This window comes from Drosophila simulans, chromosome 3L (assembly GCF_016746395.2).
Source record: "Drosophila simulans strain w501 chromosome 3L, Prin_Dsim_3.1, whole genome shotgun sequence".
Classification (NCBI taxonomy): Eukaryota; Metazoa; Arthropoda; class Insecta; order Diptera; family Drosophilidae; genus Drosophila; species Drosophila simulans.
The window spans coordinates 9561942-9588010 of NC_052522.2; the positions used below are offsets into that span (position 1 = coordinate 9561942).

Consider the following 26069-nt stretch of genomic DNA (forward strand, 5'->3'; position numbering starts at 1 on the left):
TTCCAATAATATGTTTAATAATAAACTTAAAATAAACTTAACAAGCTTAAAAGGTATTATGGTTAGATATTAACATAATTAAGATATTAAGATGTACGTTCTTTTTATCTACAATACATGCAATCTATTGAAAATATCCGATTTTCTCGCAGTGCACGACAGCGGGCATATGGGTAACTGCAAAGAAATACAAAAGAAAACATTTACAAAACTTCCATTTCCGCTTTATGTGGGCAGTATTCGTAGTCGAGCGGGGAAATTGAAAAAAGATAGTTTCACATAAACCCTTGGGCATTTGCCCCCGCCCGCTTTTCCACCCCCTGCACCACCTGCACCACCTGCGCCCCCTCCCCCCGCATAACTCAAATACAAACAGAAATGGCAGAGCTTGCAGGTGGAACATTCCGCTAGTTCGCTTTTGGGCGGCGGAAGTGAGCATTGTTGAAGTTTTGCAAGGTAAATCAAATGATAAAATGAAGATGCAGTCCGAAGTCCAGCAATGCAGCAGCGCCAACAACAACAACAACAACGGCAGCAACAACAACAACAGCAGCTGATAGCAACAGTTTTGGGACAACTCAAGGCGAATGGAGCTTTTCACCACGACAGCGACGCCTGCGCTGAAAAAGCACTCAAAGTTTGAGTGAGTTTCTACATTGTTTACCTATTTCCGCTTGCAAGGGCAAAACGCTTGTTATCGTTCAGTGTTGCCTACTTTTAGGCTTCCACTTTGGTTCGCAATTATCGTAGTCTTCGTTTAGGCTTGGCTTAACCCTTAGCCGGGCCAGCTGGGCTTTTCGCGCTCCTTTAGCGTATGAGTAATTTTTCGCTTATCAACTAATGGACTTTTAATCGTGCGAATTGCGTGAAAGGGTGAAGTGCGGCCACTCTTGACATTATATTTATAAGGCCTTATTGAACAAAGCCCTGCGGCTTGGCCATAAATTTTCCTATCGCCAGCCGATCGAAATAGCCGTCAAATAGACCATAATTAATTTGTTGAAATGACAACAATTTCGCACCACATTTCGGTTCAATTATCGAGTGCCTGTGAATTGTGACAATCAATATGAAATGAATATTTTCACAACTAATTGAACTCTCTGACGTAGACGGCAGCTATCGGAAAAGCCCCATTGGAAAGTCCTCTTCTTCGCGTTGGAAAGCTTTGTGTTTGCCCTTATCATTGCTAACTCGCCCCAAAAGTTAACACCCATATGCTGGCGGGTTTTAATCATTATTTGGCACAATTGTACGTCATAAATTTTCAAGTATAAGCCCGCAATCAAAATTATTCGACATGTAGACGTTGGTAAAAATTATGGCCCGTCGATCGGCGCTCAACAAGTGTCACATATACAAAAGTTCCTAACAAAACCAAAAGCGATCGATTTTGATTGTCGCCTTTCATTTCAAATGCAAATCAGTCAATTAGAGCGTCGCAGTCGGCCAATTTGCATTGCGTGAATTGCTGGGCTAATATTGGCACTTCCAGCGAGTGCTATTTATTTTTAGATAACAAATCAAACGCAATGATATTAATAGATAACGCAACCAATCGCAATCCGGCGGGGGTCCGAAACGTGTCCCTGTGAAGGGTTAAGTGCAGCAAACAGTTAATTAACACTTTTAGCACATTTAAAACTTTCATGCCGAAACTGACACAGAAACAATAAGCCACAATTACAACATTTTTAAGCAAATTATTTAATAAAATAGAGATGCTTAACGAGTACTCTTCAACATACAAGAATATATATTAAACTTAGATTAATGCGCGATCGCCTTGGATTAACAAATTATATAACTACTAGATTAAATATTATATTTCATGCTACAATTATTCTTTTAAAGACAAAAGTTTGGTTCTCTTCCGAATCGATTTAAGAGAAGACAGTTCAAAACTCTCTTCTCTTCGCCGCCAAATTCGCCGTCGATCGCTTCGGTTAAAAACGTGCTGCGGCAGGAACTGTAAATCATTACGTTCGGAAACGTGCTGCTGCTCGCACGGAAACACAGAAACTGCGGATAAAAGGCGCATAATATTTTTAGAGCTCGCCAAGTTCAAGTTTGCGACGAAACACAGAAAGTCGTAAACCTCGTACGCGAAATATAAGAAAATACAGAGTAAAAAGTACAGCAAAAATATACAAAAGGTTCCACCACCAACGTGCGCGCACGCAACTATAGCAACAACTACAACAAAGAAGCGCCGTTGTTATTGTTGCTCTTTCCTGCCAATTTTTGTGTGTTTCGCCATTGCCCTCTGCTTTATCGTCTGTTGTTTTTATCGACGCGTTCGCTCCCGTGTTCTTTCTCCTTCTCCAGCCAGCGCGCGTGTGTGTGTGTGTGTCTCGCCCCCCAAAATATATCGCTCTCCCGCTCTTTCTCCGTTCGATTCGTTTGTTGTCAGCGCCGCGTAAAATTAAAACTAAATTTAAAAAACTAAGAAAAAAAACCATATACCAGGAAGTTGACTCCGCAAGATCAAGGTTAAAGAAAAACCCTTTATGCTAATCAACGAGCTGTGTGTGAGGCACAGTGGAAAATTTTCGAATTTCGCCAAGCGGCGACGTCATCAGTGGTCGCATTTGTTGTTGTTGGCGCCCGTGGCCGAGTAAAAGGTAAAAAAAATAAATAGTAAAAAGTAGAAGAATACTTCAAGTACGTGTCAATTATAAAATTCACTTCGGTCTGCCTTTATCGTTGTTTTTGCTCTTCTGTCTGCGGCTATTTTTGTGCGAAAAAGATCTTTAAATTGTGGATATTTTGACTTTCTGTCGCATTTCCCACACACCGAAAGAAAAAATTTGATCAAGTGAAGGTTTTGGTTTTTGAAATGAGCAGTTGAAATTAGAATATTTATTTCTTATTTATTCGCGCAACCTAAAGGCCTAAAGTAATGTGATATCTAGGACCTTACATAATTATCCAAAACATTAACCAAGTTTTCTCTGTGTAAGAATAAACATTTACTGGGCTTTTTCGCAGTTGGAAAAGTGTCAAAGAAAATGCGAAATTTACTCGGCGGCGAAAACAATTACGGAACTAAATATTGTTTAAATACTTACTGCTTGCTAGCCGGCTGTTGGCTAAGAACTTTTCGGCCCGGTTTCTCAATTGCTGTCGGACAAATTATTAAGCAGCCAGAGGAAATAAATCAAGTCAGGTCCGAGAGCAACTGCAGCATGTGACTGCGAAACTTTGGAAACTGGTTCTATTTTGGATCTTTGGCCAGGGGCGGTGTGGGATTTTTTCCTTTGTGCTCTTGATTTTTGCCGTTTTTTTGTTGTTGTTGTTTTGGTTGGTTTTGTTCGACAAGCTAACACAGTTTCAGTTGTACCGGGCACGTAGTGCTACGTTCTCATTTCCCCTTTCCACCCTTTCTCCCCTTTCTTTCCTTTCTGCCCCCCTTTCTCCGCCTCCATCAGCGACTGTTTGTCTTCCATTCCCCGCGGCGCTTTATGCTAAGTTTGTCTGCTTTTTATGCAAATTTCCGCAAACAACAAGAGAAACAACAGCGGGCAGAAAGCACCAAAACTCTACTTTTGGGGGAATTCCTGCTATCAGCACTGAGTGTGCTCCAAGTCCCCCGTTGGACGCCTTTTTTAACCCCCTCCCCCCCAGGCACCACGCCCATCTATTTTGCACAGCACGTGAATCGCTGTTGCATTTTCCCGAATGCACTGAAAAAAAAGGTGACAGTAGTCGTCCAATTCAAGTATTTGGGAACTAAGTTCTATGAAATGTATAGATAATAATAAGGAATGTAAAATAAACAAACCAATTGTTCATAGTTACAAAAAGTATCCCCAGATTCATTATTTTCATACAGATAAGCAAAACTAATTCAAACTAATTTGTTGAAAAGTGCTAGTGTAATATAATATTTCATGGAATTTTTAAAATTCCTAAAGAGATTTCTAGATTCTCTTGCAGAAATGCCGGCTTTTTTAGCATGGTCGTCTTATTTATCTGGATATTCCAAAGTTATCATTGAATGCTACTGATAAGGACAGTTCTAACAGTGCACTGTGGTTTTTTATGCGTTTTTTTTGGCAGAAATTCGAAATGATGACCTATCTTCACCAAATTTGGTTTGTGTTACTCTTTACTTCCCCCAAGATGATTCACAAAGTTTCAAGTGATTTGGTCAACTTTCATATAGCTGCCATATAAACGATCTGGCCGATATGCCATAAAAATATTTACATTACCAAAAAAAAAAAATTTGTATCTATTTTTAATTATATTATATTATGATATTATATACAGAAAATCAAATAAAATAAAATCATATTAAGATGTATATGATGGTCCAAAACAGTTTGTCATGAAATTTAAAAATAAATTTATCATATGTCATTGTTATGCTATTATACTTACAACCTATAATCTATTGCAACCTGGCAAATGTTTCCTTATGTAATCAAAGAAGGACTTAACTTTTTTATTTATCAGTGAAATACAACATTCATTTAAATTATTCTGACCAATTTTTTTAAATATATGCTGCCTAACTGCATCCTCAGAGCGACTATTGTTGCTCCAAATGTCAAGCAGCTCTGCATGCCCAAACAAGTATTCATCTACAAAAACGTAATTTTTTCAAAAAGGAACAAAAAGGTGCATATGAAACTAGTTGTATAATATTATACACATGTTAGTTAATAACTTGCCGTTAAAATTCTTTTGAAGTGGTTTGCCATACAAAAGTTATATTCCACGAAACACAGCTACAATTGTTAAGTTGACTGTAAAAAAGGTACATAAACAAAACACGATACAACTACACAAAAACATATAACATACACAAAATTTTTACTGAACTACAAATCTACATACCTGGCCTACTGTTTTCCATGACACCAGCTTAAACTTTTTAATTCTCTGAGGAAATATTAACCACAAATGTTGCACAATGATTTGCCGCCAATTTTGTCTTACGCATGTTATCGACAATCAGCTCTCTTTGAGAGGTGGGCAATAAGCCAGTGTTGCATAAAAAAGTAAAAATCGACTTTTTTTTATCTAATTAGACTATCCTAAATATAAAGAAACTAAAAATTTTTTTATTCCGTTAAAAAAATTTTTTGACTTTCTGCCAAAAAAAACACATAAAAAACCAATGTGCAGTGTTGAAAATACTCAATGAGTGGCCAACTTCGATGCTTTTACTATTTTGTCGCTGTGTTGAAAGATATTTGTGCTTGGCGCCTTCTCGCTCCAAACGCCCCCGCTGCTAGAAACCTTCCCCTCCCCCTGCTACCACTCTGGGGTTTCAGCTGGTGAGTAATGGCTCAATAATTTGGCTTTCCCCGGAACGCCCCCCACCCCCCTCACATTTTGCAACATCTATGCTGCAGTCGCGACTCGCACACGATAAACACACAATGTTAACTAGAATTTGTTTATCTCAACTTGGCTGGTTATTTTCTTTATTTTTGTGTTGTTTTGCTGTTTTTGCATTTTGTGGGGTTCTTGCCTGATATTTAACCAAAATGTATCATGACGCTTAAAGTTGGGTTTTATTGTTATTACCCCTTCTGCAGTAGCTATAATTGTTGCTCTGCACTTTTGTTTACACAACTTGTGGGGCGAATCTGTTGTTGTAATTTTGCGTGTTTCGAGTGTAGTATTTATTGTTCCTGCGAACGATACAGAGAATATTTGCTGGGGCCAGCAAATTGAAGTATTTAATAACAGAAGCTGATTTTCAGAAAGAAACCGGTACCCGGTAAAAGCAAGGGCGTACACAAAGCGATCACCTACCTTAGCCAGTAAACATATAAGATTTCATGTAAAAATATAAACAAATCAGCATTAAATTAAACTAAAATAACTCCAATGTAAAATAAAGAATTGGAGAATATAATGCTTTAAATGAATTTATATTAATGCTCAACTGTATCTGCATCTTATTTAATTTGTTTACTTTGCTCCTAATTAATGGAACGACAAATAGTCAGCAACACCTAGTTAAACTTAAAGTTATAAACAAAATCATAAAACCTTTACCGAATTGTTGCACAACATTCAGTACTTATTATCGTACGAGAACACCCTTAAGATAAGGCATCTCATTTCGTCACGCTTAAAAATGCACATGAATCATCAGAACAAAGTCACCGACGACAGTTGGTTAATCAGTCAAAAGCGCATCGGTTCGTTCTGGTAACGATAAAGAAACTAGATCCCCATTTGCTACGCCCATGCCTGGATATTGATATCGTTGTGTGATTTACAAAACCCAAGAAAATAAATATGTGCCGACTTCGTTGCGGCCAGGAAACGCAATTTCTGAAGAAAACCATATACACAATGTAGAGAAAACAGATCGTATTTTTAAAACAGCTGACAGAAAAAAATAAAAGCAAACTGCAGGGAAAGTAATTGATTAGGGTTTAGAAACATGAGTTCCTCGTTAAAACCTCCACAACGGTCGTCGATCTCTGGGTCTTTTTGCAGTCAGGGAAGAGCGTTTCGTCACTAGTTGAACTACAACTGCAATGGCCTAATTGAAATTCGGTTCTATATTTGCAATTGGAATTGGAATTGAGTATCAGCCTTAGGTTTTGTGTGTGCGGTGGAGCGTTGCCAAATGTTTTCATACCGATTCAAATGTCGTGTTTCGCATGCAATTGATTTGAAGTGCTTTGAACCTTTGAACAGACGAACAAACTGTCGATCATAAATCCTTCAAGGTCGCACAAAAGTGTCACTCAAGTGGAAAGTTGAACGGTACTTGATAAAAACTTAGTCCACATATATGAAAATCCAAAAAAAATGTTGTAAAAATGTAGCTTTAATTAAATAATTAAAATTCTGTGCCATGTTTGAAACGCTTACATATGCATTGTGGTGGCTTTATTCAATTAATTAGTACTAATTAAATTTTTTTGTACCATTTTTATGGCAATAGGCACGTAAACGCTTTTGTGTACTAATCCACTTTAAGCCATGTGCGATAACCGCAATTATTCGCTAGTTTAGCAGCTACTGTAACCGACACTACTTGATAATATTATATTACGCTTTTAAACAGTACTTTGAATCGCGTTATTCACGCCTTTCAATTGAATTGTAAACTGCACAATTGTGCGATTACTAACCTATTCCAATAAGTGCACTTGAACTACTAGCCATTTGTGTGATTTAAGTATAGTTTATACTAATGAATCGAACTTGGAGGGCTTGGTAATCAGTCTGGGTATCGTTGAAAACAAATATTTATGATCGGACAAGATTTATGACGGCACTTAAACAATGCGTTTCCAATTATCAAATATATTTATGCACTCATATATTCAGGAATAGTATATGGGCACACTTCTGTTTAATTGCCGGCATCGTTAACGACATTTGGGCAGGTAACCCATCCAGGCATTATAGTATATATATCTCGAGTGCTTTTTAAACTGACATTTATATGTTCGAGTGGGTTCTCGCCGGCGTTTTGTTTTGTTGTGCAAACAATAAAACCGACTTTCCGGTAGAGTTGAGAAATGGCTGTGAGTTCGAGGCGCTTGAGTGCTTTCAGGTTCAATGTCAGCTGCAGTTGCAATTCCAGTTGCAGCTGCCTTTTGCACTGCTGACTGTTGCAATTTGGCCGAGCGAAAGAAACCGGTTTGCAACTTGTTCGGGCAGCACGTGAATGCTAAGTTCTGTGGCATTTACCGGCAGAGTGAGTGGTAGGTAGGATTCGTGCAACTGCAGCTGACTGACTGACTGACATAAACCGGTTGGAACTGGATGAATGTGGTGGCAAAGGGTGTGCAAAATGAAAAAACCATCGTTTGATAAGGAGACTTCGCACGAGACTCAACTGATAAGGCGCAGACTTCTTTCGGCCGATTACATAAGCAACTTGGCTATTTAAAGCCCTCGTTGGCCATATATCATCTATCGGCAGGCGGCTAATTGACGTGTCTTTGGGGTTAAATCAAATCAATTTCGAAAAACGACACATAATAGACAATTTGATAATTTATGTGGCTGCCGTGCGGCAAATCCCATACATTACTGTCAATTGTTTAAACAAACTGGCTGCGCTGCGATCTGAAACGGAATCGGAATCGAAATCGAAATGAATGGGACTGGCTAGCCCAGTGGCCAGATAAGAGCGTTAAAGGTGTAGGCGGTTCTTTTTTGATACCCGCCAACGTATACGTATATACAAACAAATAATTTAAATCAAAATTAAGTCAGACCGTCGTACGATCGATCGTTTGGCGTCATTTCGCCAGCGCACGCTAATGAACCCATAAAATTGATCACCACGTTAATTTTCACTGCTCCCCTTGCACTGCTCCCCTTTCGGGCCATGGAACTTTTTGGGGTTTTAAATTGTAACACCTTCGGGTTTTATGGGAACCAGCGACCGCCGTTCCGACCATTTTGTTTGCCTCAAGTGTCTTATGGATTTAAGAGTTATAAGCTGCCACTAATTTTGATAACATGCAACTGACTGCCATCCATCCGTCTGCTTCCCGTGTGCGAGCCATATAAAATGTGTAAATTTATTTGTTTTCCCTTTGGCTACGTGCACTTTATCGTAACGAATTCGGTTAGAATCACGCGATTCCCGATCAATCGCACTGTAAACACAGACCAGTCACCTGAGTTGGTCTAAATAAAAATAGGTCTAGATTGATCTTAAGCTCTGGCTATTTTTGGGTTAAACTCTTATCAGGGTATACTAGATTGTTTGGGATTTTATTGGGAGTTCGGTTAGAAAAGTTTCCAGTTAATATATATTATCTCAAACTTGTATATATTTACATAAGAAAATAATTTTTTGTCCTGCCTAATTAAGTTTTTTATTGTCACGAAACTATTTGTCAGTTTTTAAATATACTTTCGTCTTGGCTAAAATATTGCATCGAATAAATTGTTACCTATTTTGTGAAGGCTAAGTTATTTAGTTAAAATTTAAACGAAATAAAGTTCGTAGAAAACAACAGGTGAAACTCAACTAAATTACTGAAGTTGAAGCTTCAAAAAGTTGAGATAACAAGCACAAATACCAATAATAAACGAAGCAATTTAGGGATTTATTAAGAATACCCAAAGGCAGCGCCAAATGATGGAATGGGTGTTCAAATATTTATACAGCAACCTTGGAGGAGCTTCCGCTCGAATTCAGCCATTGATCAACTTTGAAATCCTTTTATTAGTAATAGCGTTTACCGTAACATGCCACCCACTTTTTTGCAGACGCGAGGCAATATCAAGGTTGCCAAAAGCCAAAGTTTTGTTTGCCAACCAACTTAACTTTAATCCATGGTCAGACCGAGGGAGACACATCAGTTTTTATCGAGGAACATATGGCAAACAAGGCGGAATATCCGAGGCACAAGGCACACGAAATTCACGAACCGCTCCCTCCAAAGACCAGTCACATTTTCTTACATAATCAACGCGACGAAGTGAAAATTTTGTGGGTTGGCAGAGGAAAGCGCTAATAGGACGGGCTAAGTTAAGCACGAGACTCATGTTGGATTGTCTACGCGATATACGATACGAAACGAAGCGCTGCTCCTCACTCACAGACACGGATACAGATACAGATACAGATACAGATACAGACACAGATACAAACCCAATACACGCAAACACTGGAGCGATGAGGGCGTTTTTTCGCAGTTCGTTGATACTTCGGTTGGCGGCGGCTCATTTTTCAAGCGTTCTTGGCCGCAGAAAGAAGCTCACATAAATCAGCGCATTCGCAGCCGCAACAGGTTCACACGGCATTCGTTCGCCACGGAGCAAGCCTCGTCGGATTCGAGTGTCCTGAATATCGCGTATACGCCCCAGTGGCCAGCTGTTCGCGATTGCCAGCCGTCGTGCAAACCCATGGCCAGCCAGTCGGTGCCGCTGCCTAATTGAATTTGTGTAACTCTTGTTGTGTTGTTCACTACCCTAGTTGGCCATTCTCCAGTCGTCCTGCCAGTTTGCTACCCAACAAAGAAGGTGCCTGCCTACTTAGTTATTACCTACTGCATTATTAAGGACCTGCGGACACGTAACATTTAACACCGGACTCCTGGGCACAATTGTGTTTGTGTTTGTTTCGCTTGATTGCCGTTTAGGTTCAACGCTTGCCACGCCCCAAATCGAAAGGGCTGCTATATCTTTACGAATGGGCGGGGCGCCCATTATGAACGTAAATTATGGCTTCAATTTCAGTTAGATGACAGTGTGTTATACGAAACTATTAAATAGATCGGAGATTGTCAATAGAAACATTATAGAGGAGTGATAAGGAGTTAATAAAAATAGAACAAATATATCAGAGAAGCAAAGAAAATTCAAGATCTGAATCTGAATACCAAAAAAGGCAAAAGACTTGATAATGTTTAAATTTTTAGAACGCAGTTCTTTCGAAAAACCTACCATAAAACTATGACAATTTTTCTAAGTATTTTTTTGATCACTAATTGCAAGTTTAATTCGATAAGATGGCGATTAGTCATATCGCAGTCAATTGTGCTAAATTTAGTCATGTGACACGTGTTTAAAAATGAGAAATTTCATTATAAATAATATGTGTTGAAAGATACGGAACTGATGTAATTTTTGCAATATTGATCTAATACCTGGTATATATATTAATAGCAATATTTTCTTTCGGTGCAGTGTTTTTTCACTAGAAATGGAGATGCAGATCGTTAACTGAGCGATCTGATCGTCAAAGAATACCGCCTTGGGGCGTCGATTGCCACATTCATTGCCCCTCGAGCTTCCGAATAATAATTGAGTGCTCAAATAACGCAAATTGATCAAGAGCCGTCAACGAAAGTCGCGTGCTTAATCGACCCCGCCCCCTCCGCCGCCCTTTTCCCCTTTCCCATGCGTGTGGCTGCCATTTAACTTTAATTGAGTCGCGTCGAATGGTTTTTATTGCGCTCGGTACTTATATTTTCGTTCAATTGGCCTCCTTAGCAGTGACAAAAAATAAAAACACACACAAAAACCAGCAACACTCGAAGTTGTTTATTAATGAAATTGCGTTCCATCCACGCCATACTCGTCTCTGTTTCGAATTTTCTTTATTTCTCATTTTATTTATTAATTTTTTTTTTTACTTTCAGGGCGTTGAATTCGCTGCCCCGAATGCCGAGATTCTTGGAGCATCCACAGTGGCCGCAGCAAATAACCAAGCTCACCAGCACACCGATGCCATTGCATTGCCTGATCATCAAATAGGCGCATTCAAGAAATCCCATATCTTAGGATTGGATCTAAATTAAACGAAATCTTTATCAAGCAACACTCAAGATGAGCTTCAGTTCGGCCAGCGGCAGGGAGAATAATGTCCGCAAATTATCCTTCCTGGGCTTCAATACCAAAAAGAAGGTGAGTAATAATTATAAATATATTATATTCATATATAATATATAATGATCTCGATTTAGCATGCTGTGGCCAAATGAATATTAGCTTGAAAGAAAGATAGCAATAATAGTGCTTTTCAAATTACTTAAGCACTTTCACCAGATCTTAGTCGCATTTCCTATGTATCGAAAGGTTAACTATTAATAATTCGTACTAATGTATTGGTAATTAATTAGGCAAATGTTTGAGTGAGCTCATACTACGATTGATGATGATGATCCCGATAAAACTTTTACCCAGTCAAGGTTCTCCACCAACTATTCTGCTATTGTAATCCAAGCATACGTATATATATAAAAAAGTGGATATATAAATGTACTGCCGTTGGTAGTTTTCCATTAAATAAATCACTTTTTTAAATGTGCTGTTTATTTTTTTTTTAATTTTTTGCCATTGCGAATTTGTAAATAATTCAATTGCTGGCCCACACGGGTAATGTCAAGTAATTGTTATTGATTTTTTTTTGTGGTTTCTGCCATTTCGCAGTTGTTTACTTTTCTACACATTTCCGGAGTGTGTCCGTAGTTTGGGGGCACACCGGCAAAAATGCCCGCCAGCTAGCAAGTGACACAATTTAGAAACCAGTTTCCAGCAAAACGATGTCGGTTTCATTTTCAATTTCAATTTCGATTTCAGTTTCAGTTTCGTGTGCTCGAGTGCTGCGGCAGTAGATCAGTGTGCCTAATCATGCATTCATTCATGCCAAAGTGTCGCTTTTGTGCTCGCATTTCAGCCCGCATTACGTATACGCAGTGTGTGGCTGGAGGGCGACAACAAGTTGTCAGCTTAAAGGCTAAACGCTAAAAGCGTCGAAGTAAACGCATTTTAATTGTGCAACTGGCAACAGACAGTAGTTGGCAATAACGGTAACAGGAAGCTAGCTAGACACTCAGCGCATTCAAATGAAGCGCACACAACGCTCATATTTACACTCACCAACACAGAACGGGAAATCGATAGTCGTGGTCAAGGCCGTTGCTTTAGCACTCACTCTGACACTGACAATGAAAAGTAATAGTACGGCGGAATTGTAGTCGCAATCAATTCATTGACACCTGGCCAGGTGAAAGCATCAAGTTGCAGTAGCCGTGGGAGCAGCAACCTCAATTAACTTAATTGCACCACAAAGTATGCCATGATTTAGGTGAAACATTCGCATTGGAATGATCTAGTAAACACGTTCGAAATGAGCCTACGTAGTATGCACTTTCAAACAAAACAAACAAAACTTAAATATTAAATATATATTCTTATACATATATGGTTGTTAGTAACTTTTAAAGTGCATAAAGAGTCAAATTTTCTGACTTCCTTGCTTATTCCGCTGTTAATATGTGTACAACATATATTTGGCTCCCAATTTAGTAAGCTAGTGTTACGGATTGATTTATAGTCCACATAAATTTTTGGCATTTATCAAATGTGCTGGTATCATCAAAGGATATACCCCCCCATCGATACCCATTAAATATTTATTACATATGGCAACAATCAATCAATTATTGCTCCTGTCATCCATCGCAATCCATTTGATGTTAATGGTCTTGCATAATTCAGGTTGCCCAAGGGTGAACTCTCTCATCTTGAGCGCTGCACTGTGGAGGCATATAATTAATTAGCCATTACAACTCGCCTGTTATCGGTAATTACCCAAAACACACACGCGTTCGTACAATCATACATACATATATGGTTGGCCAGCTAATGAGCCCTAATGTACTGGCACGCTTTTCAAAGTGCCATCAAGTGAATAGATTTTTGTGCATGGCGAAAAAGGAGCGAGCTTTTTTGCACATACACACACACACAAACGCCCCATCTGTGTGGGGCACCAAGTGTTGGCCTTGAGCGGCCTTGACCATCATCGGGAGGTCCTGTGCGCGCAAAAGCTTTGCCATTAATTATGCACTGGTGTGTGGGTGGGGGCTACGACCAACAATCAAAACAAAAAAAACGCTGAGCTGTCAAAGCTTTTGGCCTGCTTCAGAGCTTTCTGCGTCGAAAACTGCATTCCGATTTACGTCAGCAGCAGTGGCAGGCGGCAGCAGCAGCGTATCCTGGTGGATAGTGGGTGGGTGGCTAGGTGATGGCACATAGTAAAGCCCGTACGCCGTGGCGGCCCTGAGAATCAGCTGAGCGTGGCCGAAACGCTGCAGCGCTGCCAGCTGAGCGGCCTGTTCTACCGTTATACGCGCGCTTTTGGCCAACGCCTGCGCAGTGGGCCAGAAAAACAGGTAACAGCAGCAGCAGCAGCAGGCACAAGCAGCATGGCCCCTCATTTGCTGGGCAGCCTTCCCAGACAGCGGAGCTGGCCAATATTTGGCCTCAGAAAATAGATATTTATATATATATATACTCTACTCATAACTCGCGGGTCAAAGTGCAACAGGCAAAAAGGATTTTGCGTGAGGGAAAAACCCAATTACCCAACTAGCAAACGTGATCGAAAGTTTTGCAAGCAAAATAGGAGCCCTCAAGGTAATGCGGAATAACTAGTCTAGCTTGTTTGTTTGATCTATAATGTTAATCAAAAACGCACGCACACAAACTTTTCAAGAGCACACAACCTTGAAATTTGTTTCAAAAGAGCACACACACAACCGGAGCGGAAAATGGGAAAAGCCTTTTCACATTCGAGTGCTGTCCCTTTATTTTTTTTTTAAATTATTAGTCGAAAAGTTGGCAGATGGGCCCAACAAGTGAGCTGGCCGTTTAGTGTGCCACAGGCAAGCAAACTCCAAGATCCCTTGTATAGATACACATACATAGACGACTATGAATTCCGGAGGAAATTCGTTTTGGGTGTTGCATACTTTTTGGGGCAATAAAACGGCTCAGCGGCAGTGAAAAACACACAGAAATGTTACGGAAAATGTTACCCAAGCGACAGGAGTCCACCTCCCTGCACACACACGTGTGTGTCTGCGGTTACAAGCACACATACATATACATTTTAAGGTGTTATTTGTGTGTGTGTGTGTGTGTGTGGCATCTTAAAAATTACCAATAATAACCGAGTTTCATTTCGGTTTGCCGGATTGATGAATGATTGACTGCATGATGGGGATTTTGCGGTTTCGTGTTTCCAATTTGTTGGCATTATAAAAACGTTGAGAATTATTTAGCAGCCCATGCATTATTTACTCTCCATCACACCTGTACGGTGAAACAAGGGTTTTCACTGAACTTCGTCCTTAAGGTAGAAAACTTTGATGGGTTTTAATTTAAGTTTTGTACAAGTTTCGTGCATTGAAAGTTGTATAAGCCGCTTAGTGTCGCAGGTTTTAGTGCAGGGGGCAACCTTTTAAATAATTTAAATGTTCTGGAAAATATTTTTCTTAGTTGAATGTAAAGTAAACTAAGATGTAGCTACTTTTCATGCTAAGAAAACCTTTCATTTTCTTAGTAAATAATTTACTTCATCAAAAGAAATTCCCATTAAACCCTTTCCATTACCCAAATCATTTCCGGTACAGTTCTTCATGTTCTCACTTCACAAAATTCCTATAAAATTCAGCACATTTCCTGGAAATGTTCTATTCATTTTTGGCCGCAGGATAATAAATAGAGTAGGCTTTAGCTATTTATTGCCAACAGCTAACTCACACACAATGGCAACCCACATCTACACACACACACTCACATATAGAATGGCATCCACTGACCTTGAAGTATGCAACACTTTTCTATTGTGCGAAGCTGTAGTGTGCGAATATATAAACGTTTAGTGGGTGAGCAGCATTGTCAGCATGATTTCCCATCACCAGATTACGTATACGACGCTTTAACGCCAGTGCCTTTGACCAGTTTAACCTTTCGCACGTGTCCGTCTCGGCGCGCCCCTTGCCCCGTGCCCCGCACCCTGACCCTTGACCCGCCACCGGTCTGTACCCACTTTTCCACTTTTCCCCGTCGCTCTGTTGCTTGTGCGAGCATTTCCGCTGCGGAATTCACATTAAATTAACACAGATACACACAAACACACACTATTGCGAGCAGGCTGTCAGACAAAAGCGAATATAGAAGCATCGTTAATTTGTGCAAACAAACAAAAAAAAAAAAAAATGGAATGGAAAAAAGAACCTAAGTGCGTAGGGAAAACGGGCCACCAAAAATCAACCAAATTATGCAGAGGCCATGGACAAAAAACTCGACAGCTGCAAACAAATAAAAACTTTTGTGTATACATGCATAAATATATCCCCAACTCAAAGTCAGAAGTTAAATGTAAAGTTAAACGGTTACTGTTTTCCCAACATTTGCACGCTTTTTATGGCCATGTTAGTTATGGTCAAATGTTGGACCTCCATAAAGAGTCCAAAAAATATTTGCGATAAAACCAAAGAGAAGAAAAAAACCAAACAGGCAATAAATGGAAATATTTTTAAAATTATTATTACTATTATTGATCAATTTAAAAGTGCCAAATCACATGGAATCAATACTAAAATACATAGCACATTTTTTGCTTATTTTTTGCGGCTTATATGAACTTTGGCAATTTCCAATTTCCCACCCGACTTTCCTTTTGGCAACTCAAACAGTTTTCCAATAAATACAAAGTTATACGCGATATACGCCAGCGGACTAACTTTTAATCTGCTGTGCGGACCAAGTGTAAAAACTTAGTCACCGACGATGACAACAACAGTTGGCAAGTTGCAGCTAGCAGCAACTCGCAAAATCTTAACAAGTTTCGCTTTAGCCGCAATTTGATTCAATTTGGCAAGTTGGACAAAAAGTTGTTTAGGCCACGAGCATTCAACTTGCTTATGACTTGTAAGTCACGTGCTGCCGCTCGCTTGCCGCCTCGCAGATGTCAAATCACATCAGAAACACTCCGCGAACTCGGCTCAACTTATTGTTGCCCCCACATGGAAGGGGGGTACTGCCCCCCACTTGGAGTGGGAAGTCTCGGTTTCTAAACTGCTTACACGCACGCCCAGCTTTGCGGGCAAACTGACGGCATGACGGTGACGGTGACTGTGACTGTGTCTGCTCACAACGCTTGTCAACCGACTAGGTGCATCGGGTTCCCAAGGGGGGCACTTCCCTAAAATAGGAACAAAATAAGGAGAACGCATATGCTGGTGGAGCTCAGAATGGGTTATGCAAATGGGAAGCAAAATGCTGTGGAAGTCAGAAGGTGGAAGCAATTCATGCGAACATCTATCAGAACACTTACATAAACATTTGATCTTAAAGGGTGGATTTATTTAACTTTAATTTATGTTTATGTTGTATTGATTTAAATGGTAATCAAGTTTTATAATCATGTTAAATCATAAGACAAGATGTTTTATCAGTTAAGTTTGCCAAAGAAGCAAGGAAATATGTATATCCAGGCTATGCTTTAAAGAGCATCTGCTAGAAGCATTATACAACATTAATTTTAACGTCGTTCAAATATTATGTTTCGCTCATTTTCGCCACCAAAATATCCACTTTGGATGATCTCATGGGGCTTCTATTTCCTTGGCCAGCTACTGTGTGCATTTCGTATAGGAGTAGTATGACCCGTGCATACTCATTTAGCTCCACTCCGGAATGCTAAACAAACAACAACGAGAATTGACAGCTCAGACGCCTGGGAGGCGGGGCAGTAGGCGTTGGGCGTGGCAGGTCGGTGGGGTTGAGAACATACCATCGATTATTTGTGATAAGCAACGCTGACATGCTGCACAAAGTGCGACGTTCTGTTACCTGAACGATGGGTGGGTGGGCAAATGGGTGGTGGTGGTTCTGGTCGCTTGTGGGCGGTTTGGGGGCTTATGCGGCCGTAGCTTATAGCCACATTATGATGGGCATCAAGCTAATGGCTGAATGACAAAATACTTTTACTGCCAGCCGCCTGTACGTATCTGTAAATCAGCAATGCCAACAACTTCATAATGATCAGCAAAGTCAGCATTGGTATGAAAGCCATTATGGGACAACTTAGTGTTTATCGATTAATTAACGTAACACGGCGCGTTACGCTCCAGCTTATCACATGCAAACGCCAACCAGCCACAATATCCCACCCACAGACACTTGGTCGTTGGTCTTCCTCGCCAGCGACTGCCAGTCGGTGGACACATTGACGTTCCCACGTGCAGGCTCTCAGCGTTATTAAATTTTAGTCTATTTATAAACACAAGCTGAAACTCTGTTTACCTTTTTGTTTCCGCCCTTATCTGCCCCAGGGCTTATCAGGAAGTGAATGTAATTGTCAAGGATACGCTCGCCCAGTGTATTAAAGTTGCCATCAAATATTCAACAGCTGCAAACCTGACCGGCAAGCGGTAGTCCTTCGTCAACCCGAGGGACCCAATCGCATTTAGTTAATTCCATTTGTATTTATGTACCTACATCTGAGCATACGATAATTTCCATGTTGACTTAGTAAACAGGACTAAGAAAACACTCGAGCACCTTAATCTCTCGAAGATGAGTCATTAAAGCTGGGAATATACGAATAGAGATGTTGACTAGTTGAATGTTAATATATATACAAATTAACTAAAAAATAAACATTTAAAGTCTAATTTAATTAATAATGAGGGTGAAATGGAAATTATATATTGAATAGATTTGTTTTGATGTCATTTCTCAGAAATGTTGGAAGAGGGAAAATCAAATTCACGGCAACCTCTTCAGTGATTTTCAATAAGCAATTTAAGATTTTTCCGATATTTGTAATTTGATAGCCACAAAACAATTGGCAATAATTGGGTTTGCTTGCTTGCCGCTCGGGGCGAAGAAAAATATATATATTTTTTCTTTGCCAAATGATGTTGATATTGATGTTGATGATGATGATTGCGAGAAGTGCGCAATCAATGCCTTCGTCACTATGGAAATCAATTGAGATCGATTAAAACCAATTAAGAACGACGCCCAGTGAATCCAGTTTGATTCCCATCCACCAAATGCCCGGGTTATTATGTTGGAATGTTTGGCTGTCAAATGCGTGCGATCGCACTTGATTGTAGATGGTAGATGATTAATGTGCGCAGACCGACGTTTGCTCCCCAAAGTGTTTATTCCTCTCGCCCCTCTAAGTGTTTTCCACGGATCGTCAACATGACGAAAGACGAAAGACTCGTGACGAGGGACAATAATGCTGCGAGTCACATGACTCGTCTGACTTTGTTTTCCCCTATAGATTCTTAATTGAAAAGTATTTGCGACGACTTGACTCATGCACAACGTGACCAAACGCATGAAAACAATTGAGTAACTACAATTGGTATATTTGTTTGTTTCTTTTTTGTGTTTTGCAGTCTGGCAATGAGGATCCCGACGAGGTGCTGCTGGACTCGGAAATGGACAAGGTCTTTGCCGGCAACAGTGCGCGCAAGGACAAGTTCGATGTAAACACCTTCCAGGACAACTCCCAGCTGCCCATTGGATCCCGCAAGAAGAATAGCAGTAGGTGCCCTTCGGATTAACATAATAACATTTCATACTTAAGTATACTGCATATCTGCAGTCCGCACAAACGATCTGAACATCGAGGAGGACTCGGAGTACGAGAGCCAAACGGAGCCTTTGAACAATGCACAAAACTATGATGACATCCCCGAGGACTTCCCGCTAGTCTCGGAGAGAGCCGGACACGGCGATCACTCGGATAACTCGGTGGACGAGAAGCACGTCCAGTTTGGCGGCAAAAAGAAGATCGTCGTCACCCCGCCCAGTTTGAGCTATGATGAACAGCCCACGGATCAATCGCACGAACGTAAACGCAGAAGAAGGTAAATATAATCTAAATGTATTTATATTGTATGAAAGACACAACAAATTAGCTTAATAGAATCAAACTCATGAACAACACTGCGTATACGTAATGCGGGCTTCATAAGACCCTTTGAAGCAACATTACGTATACGCAACATACTTTTAGCTTTCTATGTAATGCACGTAGGAGCACATATTAATTATATACAAAAATTTTAATTTACAGCCGCCATCAGTATTATAGACAACGTAAATTCTCACATCAGGACAGCGTGGAACCCAAAAACAAGCTCGAGGAAAACGGTGATGCAGGTGCGCGTCGCATCTCTGTGCAGCCTGAGGACACGGCATTGGAGGTAGGAACACACTGAACACTTTGTCCACTTAACTATGCCCTCCAAGAACCCCACCCCACTAACCGTAGTTGAGATCATTTAACTAAATCAGCTATTGTGTCTCTCCAACTCTCATTGCTAACCCACAAAACATACGGATGCACCTGTAGACAAATGGCCAAATGCCGGCTAAACAGGTTGACCATCTTATCCTTGGCCGTGCCCTTAGCCCCAATGAACAGATCCTAAATGAAAACCCGAGTTCTAGATCTAATCTCTTGTTTCTCCCCCACTTTTAGGAGGCTGATCTTAACGAGCTGAGATCACATCGTTCGGACGACCCGCGTGCCCTGCGCCGCCATAAGATCCATCACTCATCCATCAAGTTGCGCGAGTTGCCCCAAATAACGATTTCCCCCTTCACCAACAAGAAGCCCGAGGTGGACCATAGTCCTCATGAGGTCAGTAAAGGGATCCCCTATAGAATCCCCACATTTATAATAATATTATTTGCAAATAGATCTTTGTGCAATTGGATGAGCTCACGGGCGTGGGCGAGGATCGCGAATGGAAGGAGACGGCCCGCTGGATCAAGTATGAGGAGGACGTGGAGGAGGGCTCCGATCGCTGGGGCAAGCCCCATGTTGCCTCCCTCTCCTTCCACTCGCTGCTCAATTTACGTCGCTGCCTGGAAACGGGCGTTGTCCTGCTCGATCTCAACGAGAAGGATCTGCCTGCCGTGGCCTATCGCGTGGTGGAACAGGTGAGTTATATTTTTACCAAATATATTCAGATATATATAATCTAATAATCAAACATTAAACCATATCAGATGGTGATCGAGGACCTGATTGACATCAACGACAAACCATCGGTGATGCGTTCGCTGCTCCTGCGCCATCGCCATGTCAACGAACACCAGGGTGTGCTGCCCTTCACCAAGAGGAAGTACAACAGCTACACCAGCCTGCAGGTGAGATTAGCCCCTATGCCATTATCCAATCATCCAAATGGTTTCGCTAACACCTCCGACGCCTTCTTGTCATTCTAATATCGTATTATCCAACCATTTTATCTATTGACATCATGCCTGTACGCTATAAATAATTGGCTTTCAGTGACAATTGTGACAAAAGTTTGTTAATTCCCATGATCGTGGTTCATTATCTTCTTGTCTATTTCTGCCATCTCATGACTCACAACTCGTACACCAAAAACATCAACAATAATAATAACGACAACATCGACAACAACAGCAACTTATACCCAAATCGGTAATGAACAGCTAAATTGTATATAGACATGATCGTACAGATAACTTAACTAAACGCCGCTTTGTCCAAACGTTTGTGTATCTCTTCAATTTCTTTCTTTTTTGTGCGTTAATTGATTTTTTTCGCCACAAAAACCAAAACAAACACAAAAACCTCCTGCACTCCGAAAAAACAATAGTTTCTTTGGATGGGTGCGGACTCCTCCCACCAGCCGTATCAGCAGGCGCAGCCACCACCTCGCAACCTGGCCAAGGCCAGAAGGAGCATCTGCGTCACCTCCAGTGCTCCGCCCACGGCGGCGATGCTCAACGTGGCCACAGCTACCGCTGCAGCGGCAGCTATTGATCACCGGCGCCACTCGACGATGTCCTACCTGGGTGTAATGAACTAGAACCCCCTAAGACTCCCCGCCTTTCGAACTCCGCTCCACGAGCTAGGGAATGAAGCCAAAAAGTAGGGGTGGGCTATGCTGTGGATGCAGATAAAAGGGAATGAATCCTATTCACAGATGGTTGAAGTAAAAACAAGACTTTAAATTATTAGCATAAAAATTAACTTATATTGCATAAATTATTTCAGATGTTACAATCATTGAGTTTTCGATTAGCAGTAGCTTCAGGTTAAGTTTGTGGGATTGGTAACCAATATTTTAATATGGCTTCATTCCCTGGCTTAAACGGAGTCGAAAGCAGCCGAATTGCGCTTATAGAACTCGCGATGTTTCTTTTTAGCCCCACCACGTTTTAGACCAGTTCCGTAGCCCTTCTCCCCCTTTAGAACCACTGTTTTTATGTGTGCTCTCCACCTCCACGATTGGCAAGTTCTCAATTGTGATTGTGACTGTGTTGTTCAAGTACCTTAGATCCCTTCCATTCGCTACTCTAGACTCTACTGCTGCCCTAGACCGCACTCTGTTCTACTATTCTACTTAATATTCCGATTTTGTATAGTTGCACGACTTTGTATCGAGTGTTTTGGCACCAGCTTTGCATGTGATGCTTGCTATATGTTCCCCAGTAGATAAAGCATTCTTAAGATTATACCCTACTTAAATTTAAATGGAATGTTCCACAGAATTTGTCTGGCACGGATGACAAGAAGATCAAGATCATGCCGGCCGCCGAAATCGGAGGCAGCAAGCGCAGCAATGAGCTCAAGATCGATATGAAGGACGATATGTACTCCTCGTCACAGGAGGATCTCAAGAAGCTGCAGAATGACACAATCCTCAAGAGGATTCCAGCGGGTGCTGAAGCCACCACTGTGCTGGTAAGTCATACATATATCTGGTATTAAAAAAAGTATTACATTTACTTATCATACAATTACTTTAATCCCAAAGGTTGGTGCCGTAGAGTTCCTGGAGCAGCCCACCATTGCCTTTGTCCGTCTGTCGGAGGGTGTTCTGATGCCCACTTTGACCGAGGTTCCTGTCCCAGTGAGATTCATGTTTGTTCTTTTGGGACCTCGTAACTTCGACTTGGACTACCATGAAGTGGGTCGTTCCATCTCCACGCTGATGGCTAACGAGCACTTCCACTCCATTGCCTATAAAGCTGATGATCGCAAGGATCTGCTATCAGCCATCAATGAGTTCCTGGACGATTCTATCGTTCTGCCGCCCGGTAATTGGGATCGCCACGATCTTTTGCCCTTCGAAGAGTTGAAGGCCAAGAAGGATTGGATTCGCACGCGAAAGATCAAGGCACTGCAGGTGAAGCGAGACAGTGAGATGATTAAGATTGGCAAGGATGAGGAGAAGGCATTGCTGGAGAAGCAAACCCTGGGAGCCATTGGATTCACGATTGGTGGAGGAGATGGTGGTGGTGATGGCGACTCCGATGATGACAATGGCAGAAAGAAGAAGAAACCTAGTCCGCTGGAGAAAACTGGACGTCTGTGGGGTGGTTTGAGGAACGATCTGAAACGCAGAATGCCCATGTACAAGAGTGATATACTCGATGGCCTGAACACTGAAACCCTGGCTGCCACCATCTTTATGTACTTCGCTTGCCTCTCAACGGCTATCACTTTTGGAGGTCTCGTTTCCGCTAAGACAAACAGCTGGATTGGTATCTCAGAGACGCTGATCTCGTGCTCCCTGGTGGGCATTGTCTTCCATTGTCTGTCCTGCCAACCACTCGTGATCATCGGAACCACCGGACCACTGCTTCTATTCGATGAAGCCCTCATGGTGTTCTGTACGCAACATGAATTCGATTTCTTGTCCTTAAGGGTTTACGTCGGAGTATGGTTGATAATAATAGCCCTGACTGTATCCGCCTTCGAGGGCAGTGTTTATGTGCGTCTGCTAACGAGATTCACTCAGGAGATATTCTCGGCTCTGATTACGCTCATCTATATTGTGGAAACATTCATGAAACTGATTTCGATCTACAAGGAAAATCCCCTGCTTTCTGACTACAATCTCCCTCCGCCGACGTTGGTCGCCCACGAACATGCCACCAATGGAAGCCTTCTCAATGCGACGGCGAGTGTTACAGCGAATATTACGCAGATGGTAATGAACATCTCGACGACAGCCATGCCCATTGGTCCACCACCATTGCCCAAGAATCAGCCGAACACTGCTTTATTCTGCACCATCCTCACATTGGCCACTTTCGTGGTTGCCTACTACCTGAAGCTCTTCCGTAATTCCCACTTTTTGGGTCGTAATGCTCGTCGTGCCCTTGGCGATTTCGGTGTACCAATCTCCATTGCCATATTCGTGCTGGTGGATTACCTGGTGCCGGCTGTGTACACAGAGAAACTGGTGGTTCCGGAGGGTCTGTCGCCCAGTGATCCCTCCAAGCGCGGCTGGTACATCGGTTTCGATACCTCTTCCACGTGGATACCATTTGCTTGTGTAGTACCTGCCCTGCTCGTCTATATTCTCATCTTTATGGAGTCACAGATCTCCGAGCTGATTGTGGACAAGCCTGATCGTGGCTTAAAGAAGGGTTCTGGTCTCCACTGGGATATTGTGCTGCTTTGCCTGCTCAACTGCGCCTGCGGAATATTCGGAATGCCCTGGCATTGCGCCGCCACTGTGAGATCGGTGACTCATGTGTCCTCCGTCACCATTATGTCACGGTGAGTTCAAACGGTCGTCTATTTATTAACAGAGCAATTTAAAACTAATTTCATATTTCGTTGAACAGCACCCACGCTCCTGGTGAATCGCCCAGGATCGTTGATGTCAAGGAGCAGCGCCTGTCCGGATTCTTTGTGTGCCTGATGATTGGACTTTCGGTGCTGATGGCTCCGCTTCTTCGGTTGATTCCCATGGCCGTGCTCTTTGGAGTCTTCTTGTACATGGGAGTGGCCTCAATGAGCGGAGTGCAGTTGTTCGAAAGGTAAGAGCGTAGAATACGAATCTCAATATGAATATATATAATAATAACCATTTTGTATGCCACAGAATAAGACTATATTTCATGCCGGTCAAGCATTATCCACCCACACCATACGTGAAGCGATTGCGTCCTTGGAAGCTGCATTTGTTTACCACCATTCAGGTTCTGTGCCTGGTACTCCTCTGGACTGTGAAGTCGTCCCAATTCTCGCTGGCCTTCCCCTTCTTCCTGATCATGATGGTGCCCATACGGCAAAATTTGACAAAATTCTATAAGCCAGAGGAAATGCAAGCGGTAATATATTTCAAATCGAATTTTGAGAACATTTTAATTAGTGGTTTTGCACTTTTTCAGTTGGATGGCAGCGAGATGAAGAAGAACGACGACGACGAGCCCGATTTCTATGAACAAACCAACTTACCAGCATAGGATTGCATTGTTGGGAACTTAATTAGTGTTAGATTGAAAGTATTAAAGCCAAGCCAAGTTTTACGCTGGTCCAAAAACAAAATCACAATAGCAAAAGCAAGAAAAAACAAAACTATAACAATACAAATACAAATACGATATATTTGTTGCGACATTCTGGTGTGAAAGCGTTAACGAACTACCTGCAATTAGTATTTAGAGACAAGCCACACACAAATCTACACACACACCTGAATAACCCAGAGCATATATATAGCATTATACATATTTGTATAATATATTTGCGGGGTCTGCACTTTGTGATTGAAAGCGGTTGAAGCTGCAGAAGAAGGCGGAATCGTGTACCTAAATTGCAACTGAAATCAAGAGACAAATTAGATTATTAGCCAGAATGACTTGGTGGAGCAGAGAACAAAAATCATATTTTTGAGGCCAACAAAATCGGTTGCTGGTTTATCAAATGTTAGGATCGTTACCTCTGACTTGTCAGAATTAGACAAATATCCTTCCCACGGAAAGGAGCGTCACACAATGATTGCATCACACGCAAAGGAAACCAACGAGAGGAACAAGTTATTAACTCGGTTGGAGACTCGCATGTATTATTAGCAATAATTGCATTTGCATATACACAAAACTATTATAAACTTGGCTTAGACCTATCAAATCGAAGCAATCCCAGCGTGGAAAACTAAGAGGAACCCGTAAACTATTTAACTTCAACTGGCGTAGTGATAATTAGTGTCAAACACACACAAAAACCTCCCCTTTAAGATCGAACGAACAATTGTTTATAACAAAATCGTTTTAAGCACTTCAACCGGAGCTTTCTTTTAAAGTAAATGCTTCGCGTTTGAAGTGGCCGCTGTAAGTTTGCCTTCTTTGTACTTGTAGTCAGGTTATTGAAAAACAACAAAAAAAAAACACAAAAAACCAACACAAACACATTGTACTTATACATGACTATGTTATATACACCCACATATACTATATAGTTCGATTCAATGATTATTCGTTCGGAGCAGCGTTGAGCTGAGGCCAAAACCAAACTATTTTTATGTAACTTGTATGTATGAACTTGTACTTATTTCTAAGTAGTTGTTGTCTAGTATTGTTTATTCAAATTCAAATAAAATTTAAAAATCCTAACATGCTGTTTAATTTTATGGGAAAATGGGGATTTGGGGATTCTAAAAGTTAAGCGGGGCTATAATGTATGTATATATAGTATAGTCTTTGCTACTTTCCTACTTCCATTTATTTTTGATGAGCTATTAATGTCTAATTCTACGATGGGAGAATTCTAAATGATATCCAATTATACGGAAAACTAAACCCTTTTAAGCCTCACCAATCGAATTATCAACATCAAAGCGTTACGCGCAGCTTAGTGTAAATGGCGCTTGGCAATTAAGCATACAAATTAGCCGAGTCAAACTTTTAGCCAACAAGTTGAACAAATCTTAATTTTATTTCCGACATTCCGGCATTTTCACCTTTCGCGACCTAAGGGGTCCTGCCCTGCCCTGCCCCAACCCATGCCGGAATACCCC

General features: G+C 41.2%; 1 protein-coding gene and 1 long non-coding RNA gene across 10 annotated transcripts; one reads left to right on the plus strand and one right to left on the minus strand.

Moving 5' to 3' along the window:
- Nucleotides 1-1946: 1946 nt before the first annotated feature.
- LOC6737488 (anion exchange protein 3) lies at nt 1947-25665 on the plus strand. Of its 9 annotated transcripts, none has more exons than XM_016174499.3 (16): nt 1947-2624; nt 11094-11358; nt 18663-18810; nt 18872-19136; nt 19346-19475; nt 19625-19651; nt 19754-19915; nt 19975-20217; nt 20287-20427; nt 20711-20728; nt 20907-21107; nt 21803-21997; nt 22071-23824; nt 23893-24087; nt 24153-24381; nt 24442-25665. In XM_016174499.3, exons 2-16 carry the CDS (start codon nt 11281-11283, stop codon nt 24514-24516), a joined length of 3861 nt encoding a protein of 1286 aa, XP_016031278.1. In that variant the 5' UTR covers nt 1947-2624; nt 11094-11280; the 3' UTR covers nt 24517-25665. The 9 variants fall into 9 exon arrangements, with proteins under 9 accessions (XP_016031278.1, XP_016031276.1, XP_016031272.1 ...); XM_016174491.3 differs by lacking the exon at nt 1947-2624 and adding an exon at nt 9717-9972; XM_016174497.3 differs by lacking the exon at nt 19625-19651.
- Nucleotides 4046-5074, minus strand: LOC120284837. Its single transcript, XR_005544087.2, has 2 exons — nt 4846-5074; nt 4046-4754 (listed from the first exon to the last, which is right to left on the minus strand). It is a non-coding gene; the product is annotated as an uncharacterized LOC120284837 (long non-coding RNA).
- Nucleotides 25666-26069: the final 404 nt, after the last annotated feature.